The sequence below is a fragment of the Rhinolophus hipposideros genome, assembly GCF_964194185.1.
Source record: "Rhinolophus hipposideros genome assembly, chromosome: 10".
Taxonomy (NCBI): domain Eukaryota; kingdom Metazoa; phylum Chordata; class Mammalia; order Chiroptera; family Rhinolophidae; genus Rhinolophus; species Rhinolophus hipposideros.
The window spans coordinates 71,504,896-71,523,148 of NC_138056.1; the positions used below are offsets into that span (position 1 = coordinate 71,504,896).

An 18,253-nucleotide genomic window follows, 5' to 3' on the forward strand; every position below is an offset into this window, starting at 1 on the left:
TGCTGGGAATAGTATTCTAGGTCAAAATACATTTTCTTAAGGATATTGAAAGCATTGTTCTATTTTCTTCTAGCTTTCATTGTTGTGATTGAAACACTCAAAGCTATTTTAATTCCTCATCCTTTTGAGATGACTGTTCTTTTTACTCTCTCTTGAAATCTTTTAGATCTTTGTTTTCCTTGTTCTGCAAGTTATGATAATCTGCCTCTGTTTAAGTTTATTTTCATTCACTGTGTTGGACTCCATGTAGATTTTTTTCCACCTGAAAACCTTTCTTCAGTTCTGGTTATTTCTTATTCTCTTGATAATTCCTTTCCCTCTATTTCTGTATTCTTGCTGTTTATAATTCTTATTATTTGGACTTAAGGCTTCCTGTTCTGGTTTTCTAATTTTCTTGCTTTCTAACCATTTTTCTTTGCTTTCTGCTCTCCTTTCTTCAAAATTTCCTCAACTTTATTTTTTAAATTCTTTTACTGAGTCTTTCTGTTATCATTATTTTTCAGGAGATTTTTTTAAACCTGTAAATGTTTCCTTTTGGCAGTGTATTTTGTTTGTTTCATTGTTGGCAGTATCTCTCCTTAGCTTGCAGAGGATAGTTTATGAAATTCCCCTTTTCCCAAATATATTTTTCTCCCTACTGATTGTTTCCTTCTTAATATTCACAAAAGAGGGTTTCTTTTTATGTTTGGTCACCTTTATTGGAAATCTGAATATGTATTGTGAGTTTCACAAGAGGGTTACCTGGACTGATGCGAATCATGTAATGAAAAGATTTCACCTGATAGGTCAAAATAAATTCATTGGCAGATGGGACATTTTCAAAGGCAGTAACATTTGCAGATAATTGATGGTTATGTACACATTCAGTGTTTCAAAGATAATTTTATTGAGTACATGACCTGGTAAGTAATATATCAGAAAATCAAATGTGATTTTCATACTGTAAAACTTTGGCATAGTTTTTTCTGTAGGCATTTTGGAACCAAACTAACCTAAGTATTTATTTAAAGTAGCCAGCCATTTTTATTGGTAAAGGGTATCTGTCAAATACTTCTTACCTTTAAAGAGTAAAATATGAAAAAAGTGAAAGCTAGATAAAGCATAATGCTGTTGATAATTGTATATTTACAAAAAGGAAAGTACGCAGCACTATGTGTGCCTGTGTACTCAGATTAGTGAACATTAGTAATGCACAGTGACCGCTGTGCTACACATTTCTCTTGGATGTTCTGAGAAGATGTTTTTTATGACTGTAGGTAATCATATTGCCTGACAGAAGAATGAGTATGCATCTCATAAGTTAATTTTTCTTAATTATAAATAGCAGACAGTTCCATTTGTTATTTTGTAAAAAAAATATACAGTCTGGAGACACAACTTAAATATCAAACTGCAAATTCTAAAGCTTGCAACTCTAGACTTGTGACATAGGGAAAGTACAAATTAAATGCTATAAGAAGTTAGAATAGGGATAACTTCCAATTGGAGGAGCAATAGAAGAAGGAACATATCAGTTAGGTGTTTAAGGAAGATTTTGATGTGTGGAAATGGAGAAAATACTTTCCCTATTGAGAAATGGTAGCAGAGATACAAAGGTAGAAATGCTGTGGAATGTAGAAAATTCCATTTGAGCTGATGTGTAAGATACCTGAAGTTAAGAGAGGGATACAAGGAAAAGTTGGTTGTTCAGTAATTCTCAATTTTAGCTCTAGATTGGAACCACCTTGGAAGTCTTTAAAAATATGTCTGCCCTAGCTGACCCCACATTAAGCGTGTCAACATATTTGGCAATGGGACACTCGGCATTTGTTTTTAAGCTCGTTCAACGATTATAATATGGTTGAGAACCACTGTTGTAAGGACTTTAGAAAGGCTTCTTGACCAATTTCTTCCTTGGTTTTTCTGTTAGTATAAATGAACCCAATACAAACATTTATAATATTCAAGCATTTTTATATATGTTGGACCCTTGATTTTGCATTAATGAGCAAAGAGTTCATGTGTTAATAATATATAATTTAGTGTTCTTTGAATCTTTACTAATGTTGGTTCATATATTTGCCATCATATTATTGTCATGATTTGAACTATTTTTTGTCTAAAATAAAGTATAGAAACACAGACATCTAATATACTGTAATTAGTCTCTAAGAATTATTAGTCTCTACTAGCATTATAGAAGACTTAATTTTTAGTTTCCTTATTTATGAAATGAACATAATAGTACTAACTTCTGTGGGTTGTTTGTTGCAAGTGTTAAATGTGTATTATGATTATTTTCTAAATTATACATTTCTGAATTGTTTGATTTTTATATAATAAACATTATTGTTTTGCTATTCAAAAAATTAAAATAAGCATAGGAAGTTTCTGAAAGTAAATATGGAGTAAATTATATCATTGGTTTCCCAGGCATTTTAGGAACTCATGTCAGTTAACATTAGAAAAGCGTTTAATAGAAAATGTTATTTTAAAATAACTTTTATTTTTGGTTATCATGCTTTTAAATACTGAGTGCATCAAAATTGATTGGAATGCCATTTAAATATTTCTATAGGATGCTAGTGAGCAAAAGACAGAACTTGAAAGACTAAAGCACAAAATAGCAGAAGAAGTTGTTAAAATTGAAGAGAGAAAAAACAAAATTGATGATGAATTAAAAGAAGTACAAGTAAGTTAAAAAAACACAAACGTTGTAAGAGTATTTACTTTTTGATCACCAGTGTGTATAGTAGCTTAAATATTATTTGCTCAAATTATTTTCTAATAGTATTTTCAAATGTGGCTTTAACCATGAGACGTAAGTAAATTAACTGATTAATTAAAAATAAACTTTTTTTCCATGAACCATGTTGTTTTGATTGTAGAGTAAAAAAATGCATTGTAGGTAAATTAAGACAATCTCTGGAGGCTGTTTTTCTTGAGACTTGACTAAATTAGCCCACCTAGTCTTAGACTATACAGAGCCTCTTGAAAATGGCAAATTGTCTGAAAACAAATTAGATTTTCCAAATTAGACTGTTGGTGTTATGGTGGCAAGAACTCTTCTGCTTTCAACTTGAACATTTTATACTTTGTGTGTGTGTGTTTTTTAATTACACTACAACTTTATTGATAGTTCACCTGTTTTCACACTTATGTTCTTCTGTTCCAGGAGCCCATTCAGGGTACCACAGTACATTTAATCATCATGTCTCCTTAGTTTCCTCTGTGATAATTTCTTTATTTGTTTTTTAATTTATTGGGGTGACAATTTTTAGTGAAATTACATAGATTTCAGGTGTACAATTCTGTATTACATCATCTATGAATCCCATTGTGTGTTCACCACCCAGTCAGTTCTCCTTCCATCACCATATATTTGATCCCCCTTACCTTCATCTCCCTCCCCCCACCTCCCTTACCTTCTGGTAACCACTAAACTATTGTATGTGTCTATGAGTTTCTGTTTCTCATTTGTTTGTCTTGTTCTTTTTGGTTTATACACCACATATCAGTGAAATCATAGGGTTCTCTGCTTTTTCTGTCTGACTTATTTCGCTTAGCATTATTCTCTCGAGATCCATCCATGTTGTCACAAATGTTCCTATATCATCTTTTCTTACCGCCGAATAGTATTCCATAGTGTATATATACCACAACTTCTTTATCCATTCATCTATCAAAGGACATTTTGGTTGTTTCCATGTCTTGGCCACCGTAAACAAAGCTGCAATGAACATTGGAGCACACGTGTCTTTATGTATAAATGTTTTCAAATTTTTTGGTTAGATACCCAGGAGAGGGTATACTTTGTGTTTTAAAGCATTTTGACATTTGAAGAGAAAGAGTTTTTGTAACTAGAGTCGTTTTTATTAAAATGACAAATATTCAATCATTTGTAAAGCGTTAATGATTTTTCATATATATATTTGAAATAAAAATGCCCTTTTTGTCTTTTAGCCTCTGGTCAATGAAGCTAAACTTGCAGTCGGAAATATTAAGCCAGAATCTCTTTCAGAAATTCGCTCACTTCGTATGCCACCTGATGTAATCAGAGACATTCTTGAAGGAGTTTTAAGGTTGATGGGTATCTTTGATACGTCTTGGGTGAGCATGAAAAGGTAAGTTTTTGAATATGTGAAAAACTTTGAAATAGTAATTTCATCGAGGAATTACACATTCCTTTGTGTTTTTAAATATTTCTTATATTGTTTTTCAAACTGAACTTCATCTGTCTACCTGATTGTACACTTTGCCCTGATGTTTCAAGATATATTATGTCATGATATATTGAGATCTTTATTTTCCTGCCTCAATAAGTGATTGTTAAAAGTATCACAAGAAGAGGGAAAAAAAGCCTTAAAATCTTTAAGAATGTCTCAATAATATAATCATTTATTTGGTCCTCACACTGCGCAGAGCATTGTGTTTGCTGTGTTTACTGATGAAGGAAATATAATCATTGTTCTCAAAGAGCCTTATACTCTTGGCAGAAACAGAGAGACAGCAAGAGTGAGAGCTACATACGTAACACAAGAGAGATGTAAACTAGAAGAAAAAGGCTGAGTATTAACTAAATATGCAACCATGTAGCTTCAGGTTTCACATTATAACAATGCTCTTGGGGTTTGTTCTGATACTCAGTTCCATTTTAGGATTTAAGTCTATGGTAGAGTCCCTTTCTATCTGGAGGTAGGAGATTTAGGTTTAGGGACACTTTAAAATACCTTTCTTAGAAAAGAGTCAGAAAATTTTCTTGCATATCCTAGGCCATTTGAGTACCCAGTAGCTCACACAAACAGATGTAGGTAGAATAACAGATGTGATTCCTTCATTTCACTGCTCCACGATATTCACAGAATATTAGGAAAACTGTTGTGCATCTTTTTGGAGTTCCTTTTTGTTAACTATAAAAAAACATGGTTAGTCCATTAGAAGCTTAAATATCTCAGTCACTTATTATTATTTTTTTGTTGTTGTTAGCTAATAGATTAAAAGTATTGCATACACCATTTTGTTAAAAGGCAAAAGATTTGTACGATCTGAAGAGAAACCAGAGTATACCATTTTGTTAAGTTGATATTGTTGTTGGAAATAGCAAATTTTATTTAACCTCATTTGAAATAATATGCTTTAATTTCAGTTTCCTTGCAAAAAGAGGTGTGAGAGAAGACATAGCAACCTTTGATGCACGAAGTATTCCAAAAGAAATAAGAGAAAGTGTTGAAGAACTTCTTTTAAAAAATAAAGGATCTTTTGATCCAAAGGTAATTTTTAACAGTCATGCCATAAATTCTATTTCCATACAATATAATATCTTGCTGATTAAAATATGATGATTTATCATTATCGATTATTTAGATTGCCTAAAAAAACTAAAAAAATAAATAAAAATTAAAAAGCTATAGGTATTATATGTAGGAAACATTCACCAGCAGAATTAGATAAACTAGAATCCAGGTTGGGAGATGTGTGCAAATTTATTATCATAAGTGGTATTAGAATCTTATTATCTGCTGTCAATGATGAGTTCCCAGTCTGTCAGTTTTTCACTCTAACTGGCCTGGTAAGCTTTTCTTGTATTTGTCATATAATAGCAGATATCTGTCTTGGGATATTTGTATCTAATTTCAGTGAATAATTTAAATTCCATGATTCTGATATATTTTTGGATCCCTTGTTTAGAATATTTTGTACATATTCTTTGACACTAATAATAGCAATGGTTTCAAAATTGCTTTTATCTAATAAAGATGTATCTCATGTATAGAGAGAAAGAATTGATGCTTGAGTGTTGTTTTGGACAGACATATATATATATCCTAAATATAACTTACAAAGTACTTATGTTGCAAAAAATTACCTTTATATTACAGATTATAAATAGTGCCAAAAGGTTTATTTTGAAGCAAAAATTAGAAAGTATCTTAAGGTAGTAATTCATTTTATTTTAGTTATGAACCAAAAACTTCATTTTGGAGGATATGTTATAGAATAAATGCTTAAGTAAAATATACCAGCTTAGACTTTGCTTTTATCTGAAGTTAACTTAGGATGCTGGATAACTTATGCTGGGTTTTTCAGAGTGCTAAGCGTGCCAGTACAGCAGCTGCTCCTTTGGCTGCGTGGGTTAAAGCTAATGTGCAGTATTCCCATGTCTTGGAACGAATTCGTCCTTTGGAAACTGAACAAGCAGGATTAGAATCGTAAGTGAGAGATAAAATATAGACAATTTTTTGCCCTGCATTTATTTTCATCAATGTGATGACTTTTATCTTATTAGGACTTATTTAGGATTTATTTCTTGTCTTTTCTAAAAAGGCAGCTGACAACATACAAACATAAAATGAGACGATTAAGTATAAATTAAATGTTAAACAGGCTAAAAAGAGAAAAAGCAATTTGAAGGAGATGGATAGCAGAACCAACTCACTTTTTTTCCTACCATTATTATGTCATTGGAAAGATAAGTCGGTAGACATTCCTTTGGAAAGAGCTAAAGTTTTTTAAAGGAATAATGCTAAGTACAAACAGTAGATTTGGAAATTTAGGGCTTTTATATGTGTTTTCACCCAAGCAAAGATTTGTTAGCCTGTATTTGTTAGCCTATATTTTTAGCACCCTAAACTTCTTTATTTTTTCAGTCTAATTATGTGAAAATTTATGTTAAATCATTATTTTGACTATATAAATATTTTGCACAGGTGAGACATGTTTTATGAGTATATTTACTTAATTGTATACCTTTCTGTTATTCTTTATTTATTCTTTCTGTTATTCTTTAAATATACAATTAAGTATACTTACTTAATTGTATACCTTTCTGTTATTCTTTATTAATAGTTGCCTCTTTTTCTCAATTGACTTTTTTGTTTACATTTCACATTTTTATCCATGGTCATCCTGTCAGAACCTAAAACGTTCAGAATTTATGTGTTCTATTTGTTTTTTTCTTAGCATTATACCTACTAGAACCTTTTGTCCTTCTGTTCCAATGTGGAGTAGTTCTTCACTAGGCCTGCTGATTACACCTATTATTTTGAGGCTTCTCTTCACCATTTTTCTTAGGATTACCTTTGTTTCTTCTGATTATATTCTTCTATATGTATGGGTCTCTGCCCTTCTCTTTCATAGTTTAGTCCTTCACTTTTCTAGAATGCATCTTCCACATTTGCTTCCTAAGAAAGGGTAAATGGGATGAAAAATATTTGGAGATCTTGTGTGTTCAAAATTATCTCGATTTTACCGTTGTATATGATCAATAATTGGGCTGGGTTTAGAATACTAGGCTAGAAATAGTTTCATCTCACGATTTTGTAGGTGTTATTCTATTGTAGTAGTTGTCAAAGCATAGTCCCTAAACCAGCATCATCGTTGTCACCTGGGGATTTGTTACAAGTACACATTTTTGAGCTCCATTCATACTTACTGAATCAGATAAGCTGGGGGATGAGGCTTTGCAGTCTGTGTTTGGAAAAACCCTCCGGTTGATTTGTGCAGTGCACAATTGCCCGGAAGTATGCAGCAGTGTGGACTGGCCATCTGATAGCAACCCCTAAATATTTGTGGGTAATTTGCGGGGAAGAGGTCAGTCATTTCTGTAGAAGAATCCTCATAGCTTTTGCCTAGGGTGTTGGTAGGGAAGGACGGGGGTGGTGAGGGGTATAAGCTTGACTTCCAGGATTGTGTTAAGGAGATAGTCTACCCTCAGTGGGGGAGGGAATCTGAGATGAAGCTCTTTATACTATTAAACAATCCTCTGTATTTAGCTGTTGTCTTCAATTACCTTCATTTACCTGTTTTCTACATTACTTGAGAATTTTAGAATTCTTCTTTTGGCTTCTCTTCGTGTAGACATTTGACATTTAGCTCTCTGTGTTCTGGTATGTCAGTTATCACCTTTCAAAATTTTATTAAAATTACTCATTTGTGATACTACTCTCTTTCATTCCATTTATCCTTTTGTATGTATATATTATTTATCCCCTTGGTTTCATTTGGTAGGGTTTTAGAGGGGAATAGAAGATAAATGACTATGTTTACCATTTTTATCCAGAAATCTTCACACATAACTATTTTTATATAGAGACTCCTAAAAGTGGTTTGGTTAAGTCAGAGAAAACACTTCAAAAAAAAAACTCTATTAAATTTATTGGGGTGACATTGGTTAATAAAATCATATAGTATCAAGATACCATTGTATAATACATCATCTATATATTGCATTGTGTATTCACTACCTAAAGTCAAATTTCCTTCTGTCACCATATATTTGACCCCCTTTAACCTTATGCCTCCCCCATCCCCTTTTCCTTTCAGTAATCCTATTATGCCATTGTCTGTGTTTACGAGTTTTTATTTGTCTCATTTGTTTGTTTGTTGCTTTCAGTTTTATATCTTATATATAAGTGAAATCATATACTTCTTTTCTTTTTCCATCTGACTTATTTTGCCTAGTATGATATGCTCAAGATCCTTCCATGTTGTTGCAAATGGCAGTTTTTCATCTTTACTGATGGCAGAGTATGTAGTATTATGTACCACGTCTTCTTTATCCAATCATCTATCAAGGATGCTTTGGTTTTTTCCATGTCATTGCCACCATGAATAATGCTGCAATGAACATAGGGGTGCATATATCTTTATAGAAAAATGTTTTCAGATTTTTTGGGTAGATACCTGGAAGAGGGATTGCTGGGTTATATAGTAACTCTATTTTTAATTTTTTTGGGAACCTCTATACTGTTTTCCATAGTGCCTATACCAACTTACATTCCCTCCAGCATTGTACAAGGGTTCCCTTTTCTCCATATCTTCTCCACCACCTGTTACTTCTTGTCTTCTTGAGAACAGCCATTCTAACAGGTGTGAGATGGTATCTCATTGTTGTTTTGATTTTCATTTCCCTAGTAGCTAGTGAAGTTGACTATCTTTTCATATATCTGCTGGCCATTTGTATGCCTTCTTGGGAGAAGTGTCTGTTCAGGTCTTCTGCCTATTTTATAAATTGGATTGTTCTTTTTTTGTTTAGTTGTATATTTTTGATATTAGCTCCTTATCGGAGGTGTTCTTTGCAAATATCTTCTCTCATTTGGTTGGTTGCCTTTTGTTTTGTTGATGATTTCTTTTGCTGTGCAGAAACTTTTTAGTTTAATATAGTCCCATTTATTTATGTTTGCTTTTACTGTCTTTGCCTTTGCAATCAAATTCAAAAAATCCTCTCTTAAGATGAAGGTCTATAAGTTTGGTACCTAAATTATCTTGTATGTATTTTATTGTTTCAGGTCTTATATTTAAGTTTCTGATCCATTTTGGGTTAATTTTGGTGTATGGTGACAGATAACAGTCTGGTTTCATTCTTTTGCACGTGGCTTTCCAATTTTGCCAGCACCATTTATTGAAGAGGCTTTCTTTTCTCTATTACATGTTTTGGCTCCTTTGTCGAAAATTATTTGCCCACATATATATGGTTTATTTCTGCACTCAGTCTGTTCCATTGGTCTGTGTGTCTGTTTTTCTGCCAGTACCACGCTGTTTTCATTATTGTCACTTTGTAGTATAATTTGAAGTCAGGAAGTATGATACCTTCGGCTTTGTGCTTTTTTCTTAGGTTTGCTTTGGCTAGTCAGGATTTTTTTTGTGGTTGCATCCAAATCTGATGATTCTTTGTCTTATTTCTTTAAAAAATGTCATTGAGATTTCATTACATCTGTATGTTAGTTTGTGTAATATGACCATTTTAACAGTGATGATTCTTCCAGTGAACACGGAATATATTTCCATTCCTTTGTTTCTTCTTCAATTTATTTTAATAATGTCTTTCAGTTTTCAGTGTATAAGCCCTTCACAGTCTTTCTTAATTTCACTTCTAGGTATTTCATTCTTGTTGTTCAAGTGCAATGTAATGACAAGTGGGGAAAAGAGGAAGGAGGACATGCTAGAGAGGGGCTAATTGATTTATTTATTTAGCAATATTTAATCAATTTAGCGATATGCAATAACAAAAGACAAAGGCAATTCAAACAAGGTGCTAATGACAGCAAGTAAAGGTGGTTAAGACTAAACTATATACACTGATAATAATGTCATGCTAAAGGAGTACACATACCTACAGGCTTAAGAGATCCCAACATATGTTTACCCTTGATCAAAAACCACTTGGCTAAATACACAAGTAACATCAATAAGGAGTATCCAAAAGCAATTATAAACTCTATAGGATAGCAACTATTACAGTAGATGCCAAAAGCTCACCAAACTGTAGGAAAGACAACACTGGAAAGGTCAGGAATCAAAATCTTGCTAGGTCTGTAGTGGAGAGAAACTCAGGCGTCACCCACTGCTGCTTGCTAGTTCCCAAGAATACTGCTGCTATTGCCCTTCCTGTTGCTGTTGTTGTTGCTGGAAGTTAGGGCGTCTGCTGATGCTGCAAGCTGCAAAGTGCATATAAGCTCCCAAAGATGCTAGAATGATGACAACTTGCCCACAAAACGGGTCTTTACTGTCCATTGAAGCAAGTTCTGATCTCTTACTCTGAAACAATCCAATCCTGAAAAGTAGTCCTGAAACAGCAAATCTTCTCAATAGCAATCTCTTGAAACAGCAATCAATCCAATCATAATGCCACCTGAGGTCTGTCTTATATATCTCTTTATGTGCACCCCAGAGCCAAGTTTGTGTTCCTGCCTCCCCCGTCAAGGCATAGCCAGTTCCGGGAGGGTTCGGCAGTTAATGATAAGAATGTTGTACATTTGGCTGATGAACATAATACCTACTGTTCTCGCCCGGGACCATCGGCCCAAGGCCTTCCAAAGCTTGGCAATGTGCCAGTCACGTCATCCTGATATAACTTAGCTACTTCTTCACTTCATCTGCTGACGCAGGGGAAACAGACAGAAAGCAACATCATCTGACATCTCCCCTGCTGGGAATGAGACAGAAGGGGGAATTCTCTCAACCCCAAACCAAGAATTTTCTTAACCCTAACCTAACCCTCACTCACCTGCAGTAACAGACAAAAGCTAATAGACAGAAGTTAACACCAACCAATGAAGGCAAATTTTCCTCAACATCTTCCCTATAAAGTGCAAAAGGATTTTTTTTCTTCATTTCTTTTTCTGAAATTTCATTGTTAGTATACAGGAATGCAATGGATTTTTGTACATTGATTTTGTATCCTGCAGCTTTACTGTATTTGTTTATTCTTTCTAATAGTTTCTTTCATGGAGTCTTTAGAGTTTTCTATATAAAGAATCATGTGATCTGCAAAAAGTGACAATTGTATTTATTCATTTCTTATTTGGATTTTTAAAATTTCTTTCTCTTGCCTCATTGCTCTATGTCTCCCAGTGCTATGTTGAATGACAGTGGTGAGAGGGGGCCTCCTTGTCTTGTTCCTGTTCTTAAAGGAAGAGCTTTCAGTTTTTCACCATTGAGTATAACATTAGCTAAGGGTTTGTCATATATGGCCCTTATTATGTTGAAGTACTTTCCTTCTATACACATTTTATTAAGTGTTTCATCATAAATGGATGTTGCATTTTTGTCAAATGCTTTTTCTGCTTCTATTGATATAATTATATGATTTTTGTCCTTTATTTTATGTGGTATATCACATTGATTGATATTTATATGTTCAACCATCCTGTATCCCTGGAATGAACCGTATTTGGTCATAATCTTTTTAATATATTATTGTATTTGATTTGCTAGTATTTTGTTTAGAATTTTGGTATCTGTATTCATCAGAGATTCTAATCCACAATCTTCTACCAGGTTTTAGTATCAGAGTAATATTGACATCATAAAATGCATTAGGAACTATTGTTTCTTGTTCAATTTTTTGGAAGAGTTTGAGAAGTATAGGAATTAAATCTTTGAATGTTTGGTAGAAATCACTAGTGAAGCAGTCTGGTCCTGGACTTTTATTTTTTGGGAGGTTTTTGATGATTGTTTCAATTTCATTACTGTTGGTTGGTCTATTTAGATTTTCCAGTTCTTAGTGATTTAGTCTAGGAAGGTTATCTATTTCTAAGAACGTGTCCATTTCTTCTAGGTTATTGAATTTGGTGGCATATAGTCTTTCATAGTATTCCTGTATGGTCTTTTGCATTTATGTCGTGTCCATCCTAATTTCTTCTTGCTCATTATGATTTTGTTTAAGTCTTTTCTCTTTTTTCCTTAGTAAGTCCAATCAGAGGTTTGTCAATTTTATTAATCTTTTGAAAGAAGCTCTTTGTTGCATTAACTTTTTCAATTGTCTGTATTGAATTCTGCTCCAATTTTTATTTATTTCTCTTCTCTTGTTTTGATCTTAGTTTGTTCTTCTTTTTATAGTCATTTAAGGTGAAGTATTAGGTTGTTTTTTTGGGATTTTTCTTCTTTCTTGAGATAAGCCTGTAATGATATAAACTGTCCTTTTATTACCGCTTTTGCTGTATTCCAAACATTTTGATATCTGATATTGTCATTCTCATATGTCTCTATGGATCTTTTGATTTTTTTTCTTTTATTTCTTCTTTGGCCCAGTCGTTGTTTAGAAGCAAGTTGTTTAATCTCCACATATTTGTGTTTTTGTTTCTTGTTTTCTTTGAGGAATTAATTTCCAATTTCAAAGTGTTATGGTTGGAGAATATGCTTAGTATGGTTTCAATCTTCTTGAATTTTTTGAGGCTAGTTTTGTGTTCCAAGATATGGTCTATCCTTGAGAATGTTCCAGGCACAGTAAAGAAGAATGGATAATCTGCTATTCTGGGATAAAAAGCCCTGTAAATATTGATTATGTTCATTTGGTGCACTGTGTGATTTAAGATTGATATTTCCTTACAAATTTTCTGTTGAGATGATCTGTCTATTTCTGTCAATGGAGAAGTCAGGTCCTCTACTATAATTGTGTTTTGGTCAGTTTATCCTGTTAGTTCTGTTAGTAGTTGCCTTATGTGTTTTGGTGCTCTCAGAGAATGCGCTTTTAATTTTAGCATTTCTTTCATATCAAATTCTAAGTAAAAGTACTATCACTACTGAATTAATGACTGTTTTCATTGTCATTTATTGCTGCATTTTATTGATATCTAAAATAGAATGACTTTTATAAAAATGAATTATATTTCAGAAATTTGAAGAAAACTGAAGACAGAAAAAGGAAGCTAGAGGAGCTTCTTAATTCTGTTGGTCAAAAAGTATCAGAACTCAAAGAGAAGTAAGTTAAGTTTAAAATGTGTTTTGGATATTTAAAAACATACCTCAACTAGTTTTTGAATTTTGAAAATTTTAGTTATTATTTTAACTTCTTCATTTATTACTCTAAAATTGGGAAACATATAAGTAATATATTGGGGGTGGCTGGTTAGCCCAGTTGATTAGAGCGCAGTGCTCTTAACAACAAGGTTGCTGTTTCGATTCTCATATGGTCCACTGTGAGCTGTGCCCTTCACAACTAGATTGAAAAAACGACTTGACTTGGAGTTGATAGGTCCTGGAAAAACACTTAAAATAAATAAAAGTTTAAAATAATTTTTTTAACAATAATAATATAGAAGATTTTCCTTTTTTAAAAAGCTTTTTTTGAAAGGAACAAATATATATTAAGTCTCCAATGGTATAGTTATCACTGCACATACAACGTCGGACAATTAAGTTCGCGAACTCATCCTAGAAAAAATGCTACATTCCTCATTGCTGAATATCACTATGGTCACCTTCAAAGTACTTCCCTTGGGAAGCTATGCACTGATGCTCACGCTTAGTCCACCTTTCAAAGCAATTTTGGAACTGTTTTTTCTGGAATGGCCATCAGAGCTGTCGTCGTATTACCCTTGATGTCCTGAATATCATCAAAATGTCTTCCTTTCAGTATTTCCTTTATCTTTGGGTAAAGAAAGAAGTCATTGGGGGCCAGATCACATGAGTAGGGAAGGTATTCCAATACAGTTATTTGTTTACTGGCTAAAAACTCCCTCACATGTGGTGCCGTGTGAGCTGGTGCATTGTCGTGATGCAAGAGCCATGAATTGTTGGCAAAAAGTTCAGGTTGTCTAACTTTTTCATGCAGCTTTTTCGGCACTTCCAAATAGTAAACTTGGTTAACTGTTTTTCCAGATGGTACAAATTCATAATAAATAATCCCTCTGATATCAAAAAAGGTTAGCAACATCATTACAACAAGTTCACAAACTTAATTGTCAGACCTTGTATGCATATATATGTATATGTATGCATTTATATGTATATGTATGTATTCCCCAGCAATAGAAAATTAAACAAGGAATTGAATACAATGAGTTAATGCTGATAGTTTTTATATTTGCTATTCCCATTTGTTTATTATTTTGTGTTTGAGATTTTAAACTGCTTTATTTCAGATGATGTTACTCTATAATGTTCCATGAGGGTGTGTCATCACATTTTAAAAATCTATCCTTTTTGTACTTTTTGGTATGGAAAATATTCCTTTGTACAAATATTGTACTCAAGTTTACCATCTATAAATATTCTTTATCTTTAAACCTTTCATGTACCTCTGAGTTCCTGTCATTTCTATTTAGTGTAAGATAGAAAATATTAGTATGGGAATTATTATAAATGTGAGGACATTTTCCTTTAAAAAATGTGTAGATTGGAAAATGGAGAATATAGTAGTGTCCTCCTTTATCCACAGGGGATGTCTTCTAGGACCCTCAGTTGACGTCTGAAACCATGGATAATACTGATGCCTATGTTTTTTCTTTTATGTACATATCTATGTGAAAGTTAATTTATGAATTAGGTGCAAAAAGATATTCACAATAACGAATAAGAAAATGGAACAATTATAACAATATACTGTAATAAAAGTTATGTAAATGTCACTGGTTTCAGGAGATCCCTTGTTGAAGTCTTCGCATATACTCCTTGTTTTCTGGTATAAGAAGTTATTATTTGGAACACATTTTCTGTTCATGTCTTCAACCCACAAATTTAATGCCTTTTCCATCTTAACTAAGCACTTATGCACTGTGGCTATGACTTTTGCGGTTTGTGGTGCAACAGCAAAAACTAGCATGAATTTCTTTTTCCTTTTCTTCAATTTCATGGATAGAAGATTAATTCTTGGTAGATCTAGGAACTTCAGCATACTATTTTTTTTTTATTATTAAGTTGAGAACTTTCCCTTTTATACTTAAATGAAGCATTATGTGTCTTTTGTTTGGCATATCTGAAGTGCTAGCATCAATACTCTTGTGCCTTGGGGCCACTATTAAGTAAAATAAGTTTTACTTGAACAGAGGCACTGTGATAGTTTGGCAGTCGATTTGATAACCCAATTAAGGGGTAACGCATACTGCATGGATACATTGGACAAAGGGATGATTCACTATTGGGGCATGAGTGGAACGACATAAGAGATCATTGCAGTACTTAGAATGACTCGCTATTTAAAACTTATGAATTTTTTAGGTCTGGACTGTTCCATTTTTTGGAACATTCCCAATTTGGAACATTTTTTTAGGTCTGGAATATTCCATTTTTTGGAACATTTCTAATATTTTTGGACCTTGGTTGACTGAAGGTTACTGAATCCCTAGAAGGCAAAAGTAGGGGGGCCTACTGTATGCTATTAAATGAAGTTTAAGTTATTGTTTGCTTTCAGTTTTGTGAAACTAAAACTTTTCTATAAACATATATTTTTTCAAGGGCTGTGTTACATTTCCTTTTTTCCTTTTTTTTTTTTTTTTGAAGAAATACAAATTATTGTACCCAGAAAGAAATTCATCAAACTAAAAACTACATATTGTTCCTCTACATATAGTCAGGAAATAATTGTCTCTATTTATATATATTTACTTATAGAGAAAAACACTTATGGAACCAAAACGAAAACCTCAAACTTATATTTAGTATTTTCAATATCCTTGAATATTTTTTGTTAATATAGGAAATAAATCACATCATTTTCTTCCAGGTATAATTAGAGAAATATAAGGAAAATGTTGTATTCTTTTTAGTGTCATATGTTCAAAATTAGTAAATAATATTCATCTAATTGTCAATATTTACTGAGTTGTTAGCATATGGTAGCAAATTTTGATTTCCATTTTCAAATCATTTGCACATTTGTGAAGTGTTGTACTAGGCACTTTACATTTTTATCTTTTTAGTACTCAAAAAATACTGAAAGGTGGATATTCCTCCATTTTGCATATGAGGAAGCTGAAGATTAGAAAAGTTTTTTTTTTTTTTTTTTTGCTTCAGTTAAGCAGCTAGTAAATGACTAGATTTGTCTAACTACATAAAATTCCTGTTCTTAATCACTACACAATACTGCAATATTTTGGAAGGATTATTATGAAATCCTTTAGAATTATCTTTTAATTTTAAGTAAAACAGAATGGCATTTTCCATTTTAGTCATTATCAAGAATGAATTAATTCTGGTTAATATGCGGTCATTTGTTATGATCCTTAATTAAGATTTAATTGAATTAAGACTGTGAGTGACGATCTTTTTTTCTTGTATATTTATAAAAAGTAAGGGAGTTATAAAGTAAACATGATGTATCAATTTTTAAATTCTAATTTGGGAAAATTAAGATGTTCGCCATTTTTAATACAAGTTATACAGAAATATACAAGTAAATTCAATTCAGCAAATATTTATCACAAAAACATGTACAAGGTGTAGTATTAATTTTTTGAAGTGAATAAAAGGTGAAGTCTGTGTTTCTAGATCTAGAACAGCGTATCCAGTGGACTTATGAGATGATGGAAATGTTGTATAATCTTTGCTATCCAAAATGGTGTCCACTAGCGATATGTGGCTATTGAGAACTTGGAATGTGAGTAGTATGACTGAGGAATTGAATTTCAAATTTTATTTAATTTTCATTAATTTAAATTTAAGTAGCCACAAGTGGCTAGTAACTACTGTATTGGATCTCTGAGTTCTAGAGTCTTATGTCTAAGGAAAGAAAGAATAGGGCACTTAAAGAGGCAATAAAAGTGTACTATAAGGTGCATGGAACTTAATATCAGAAATACCCATGTATGACTTTTAGATCCTCTATGGATTTTTGATGAGAACTGTGCAATAATCTGTTTGATTTGTTTCCATATCCTGGTTATTTTTTAGGCACTTCCATATATGTTGAAGGATTAAGTAATCATGTGGAATATTACTATTATATTTAGTAAAATGATAAATTCCTACAAATGTTTTTTAAGGAAAATAACTTAAAAAGAGTTATGAACTTTGATGAATGGACATATAGGGAGCGTGTGTGTATGTGTGTATATATATATACACTACACTAGATATTTTAGGTGAATTTAAAAATTTTGTATAATTGATATGTAGATGTGTGAGCAAATTAGAGTGAGGCAGGGATAAGGAAGGGATGGAAACTATTCTAGGTAAATGGCATATTCTGAAGGAGGACACAGCAGAAAAAGGATAGAGCATTTTCTGAGAATATAGGATTACTCAGATTTTTATGAATAGTTTTGTTGGACTGGAATAGAATGAAATAACACTGAAAAGATAAGAGTGGATCAATGTCACATAGAGAAGTTTGTACAGGGGATTAAGGCCCTGTGAGAATACTACACTTTAATTATCTGTATATATAGATAGATCGATACGTACCTTGTTTCCCCGAAAATAAGACCTAGCTGGACCATCAGCTCTAATGCGTCTTTTGGAGCAAAAATTAATATAAGACCTGGACTTATTTTACTATAAGACCCTGTGAATATAATATAAAATATAATATAATATAATTAATATAATTAATATAATATAATATATAATAGACTGGGTCTTATATTAATTTTTGCTCCAAAAGACGCATTAGAGCTGATGGTCCAACTAGGTCTTGTTTTTGGGGAAGCAGGGTATATATGTATTCTATCTATCTATCTATCTATCTATCTATCTATCTATCTATCTATGTATCTAATCTATCTCTATCTATCTATCTATGTAGATGTATATATAGCTCTCTATATATGTTGGCACATGTGTCTATCTTATTAATAATATTCTGACACAAATATTATCAGGGTTATTAATTAAATTTTCGTATAATGTCCACTTTACTATCTAAGAATAATTTAATCAAATCTCTCTTAAATCTCTTTGCCTTTAATTAAATTTCAATGTTTTCATAGATTTCAGAGCAGGACTTCCGAAGCTGCCAAACTTGAAGCTGAAGTAAGCAAAGCACAAGAAACAATTAAAGCTGCAGAAGTCTTAATTAATCAGCTTGATAGAGAACACAAGAGATGGAATGCACAGG

General features: G+C 32.4%; 1 protein-coding gene across 5 annotated transcripts in view; it reads left to right on the top strand.

Moving 5' to 3' along the window:
* The window catches only part of DYNC2H1 (dynein cytoplasmic 2 heavy chain 1), a 289,185-nt gene that overhangs the window by 93,915 nt on the left and 177,017 nt on the right, over positions 1 to 18,253 (top strand). For 4 of the 5 annotated variants that reach the window (XM_081063149.1, XM_081063152.1, XM_081063150.1 and 1 more), the window contains exons 56-61: positions 2,558 to 2,671; positions 3,943 to 4,103; positions 5,126 to 5,249; positions 6,067 to 6,188; positions 13,094 to 13,180; positions 18,126 to 18,252. In XM_081063149.1, coding sequence (XP_080919275.1) covers positions 2,558 to 2,671; positions 3,943 to 4,103; positions 5,126 to 5,249; positions 6,067 to 6,188; positions 13,094 to 13,180; positions 18,126 to 18,252 — 735 coding nt within the window. Of the gene's footprint in view, positions 1 to 2,557; positions 2,672 to 3,942; positions 4,104 to 5,125; positions 5,250 to 6,066; positions 6,189 to 13,093; positions 13,181 to 14,638; positions 14,688 to 18,125; position 18,253 lie in introns of those variants that run through there. The other variant, XM_081063153.1, reaches the window with a different exon arrangement.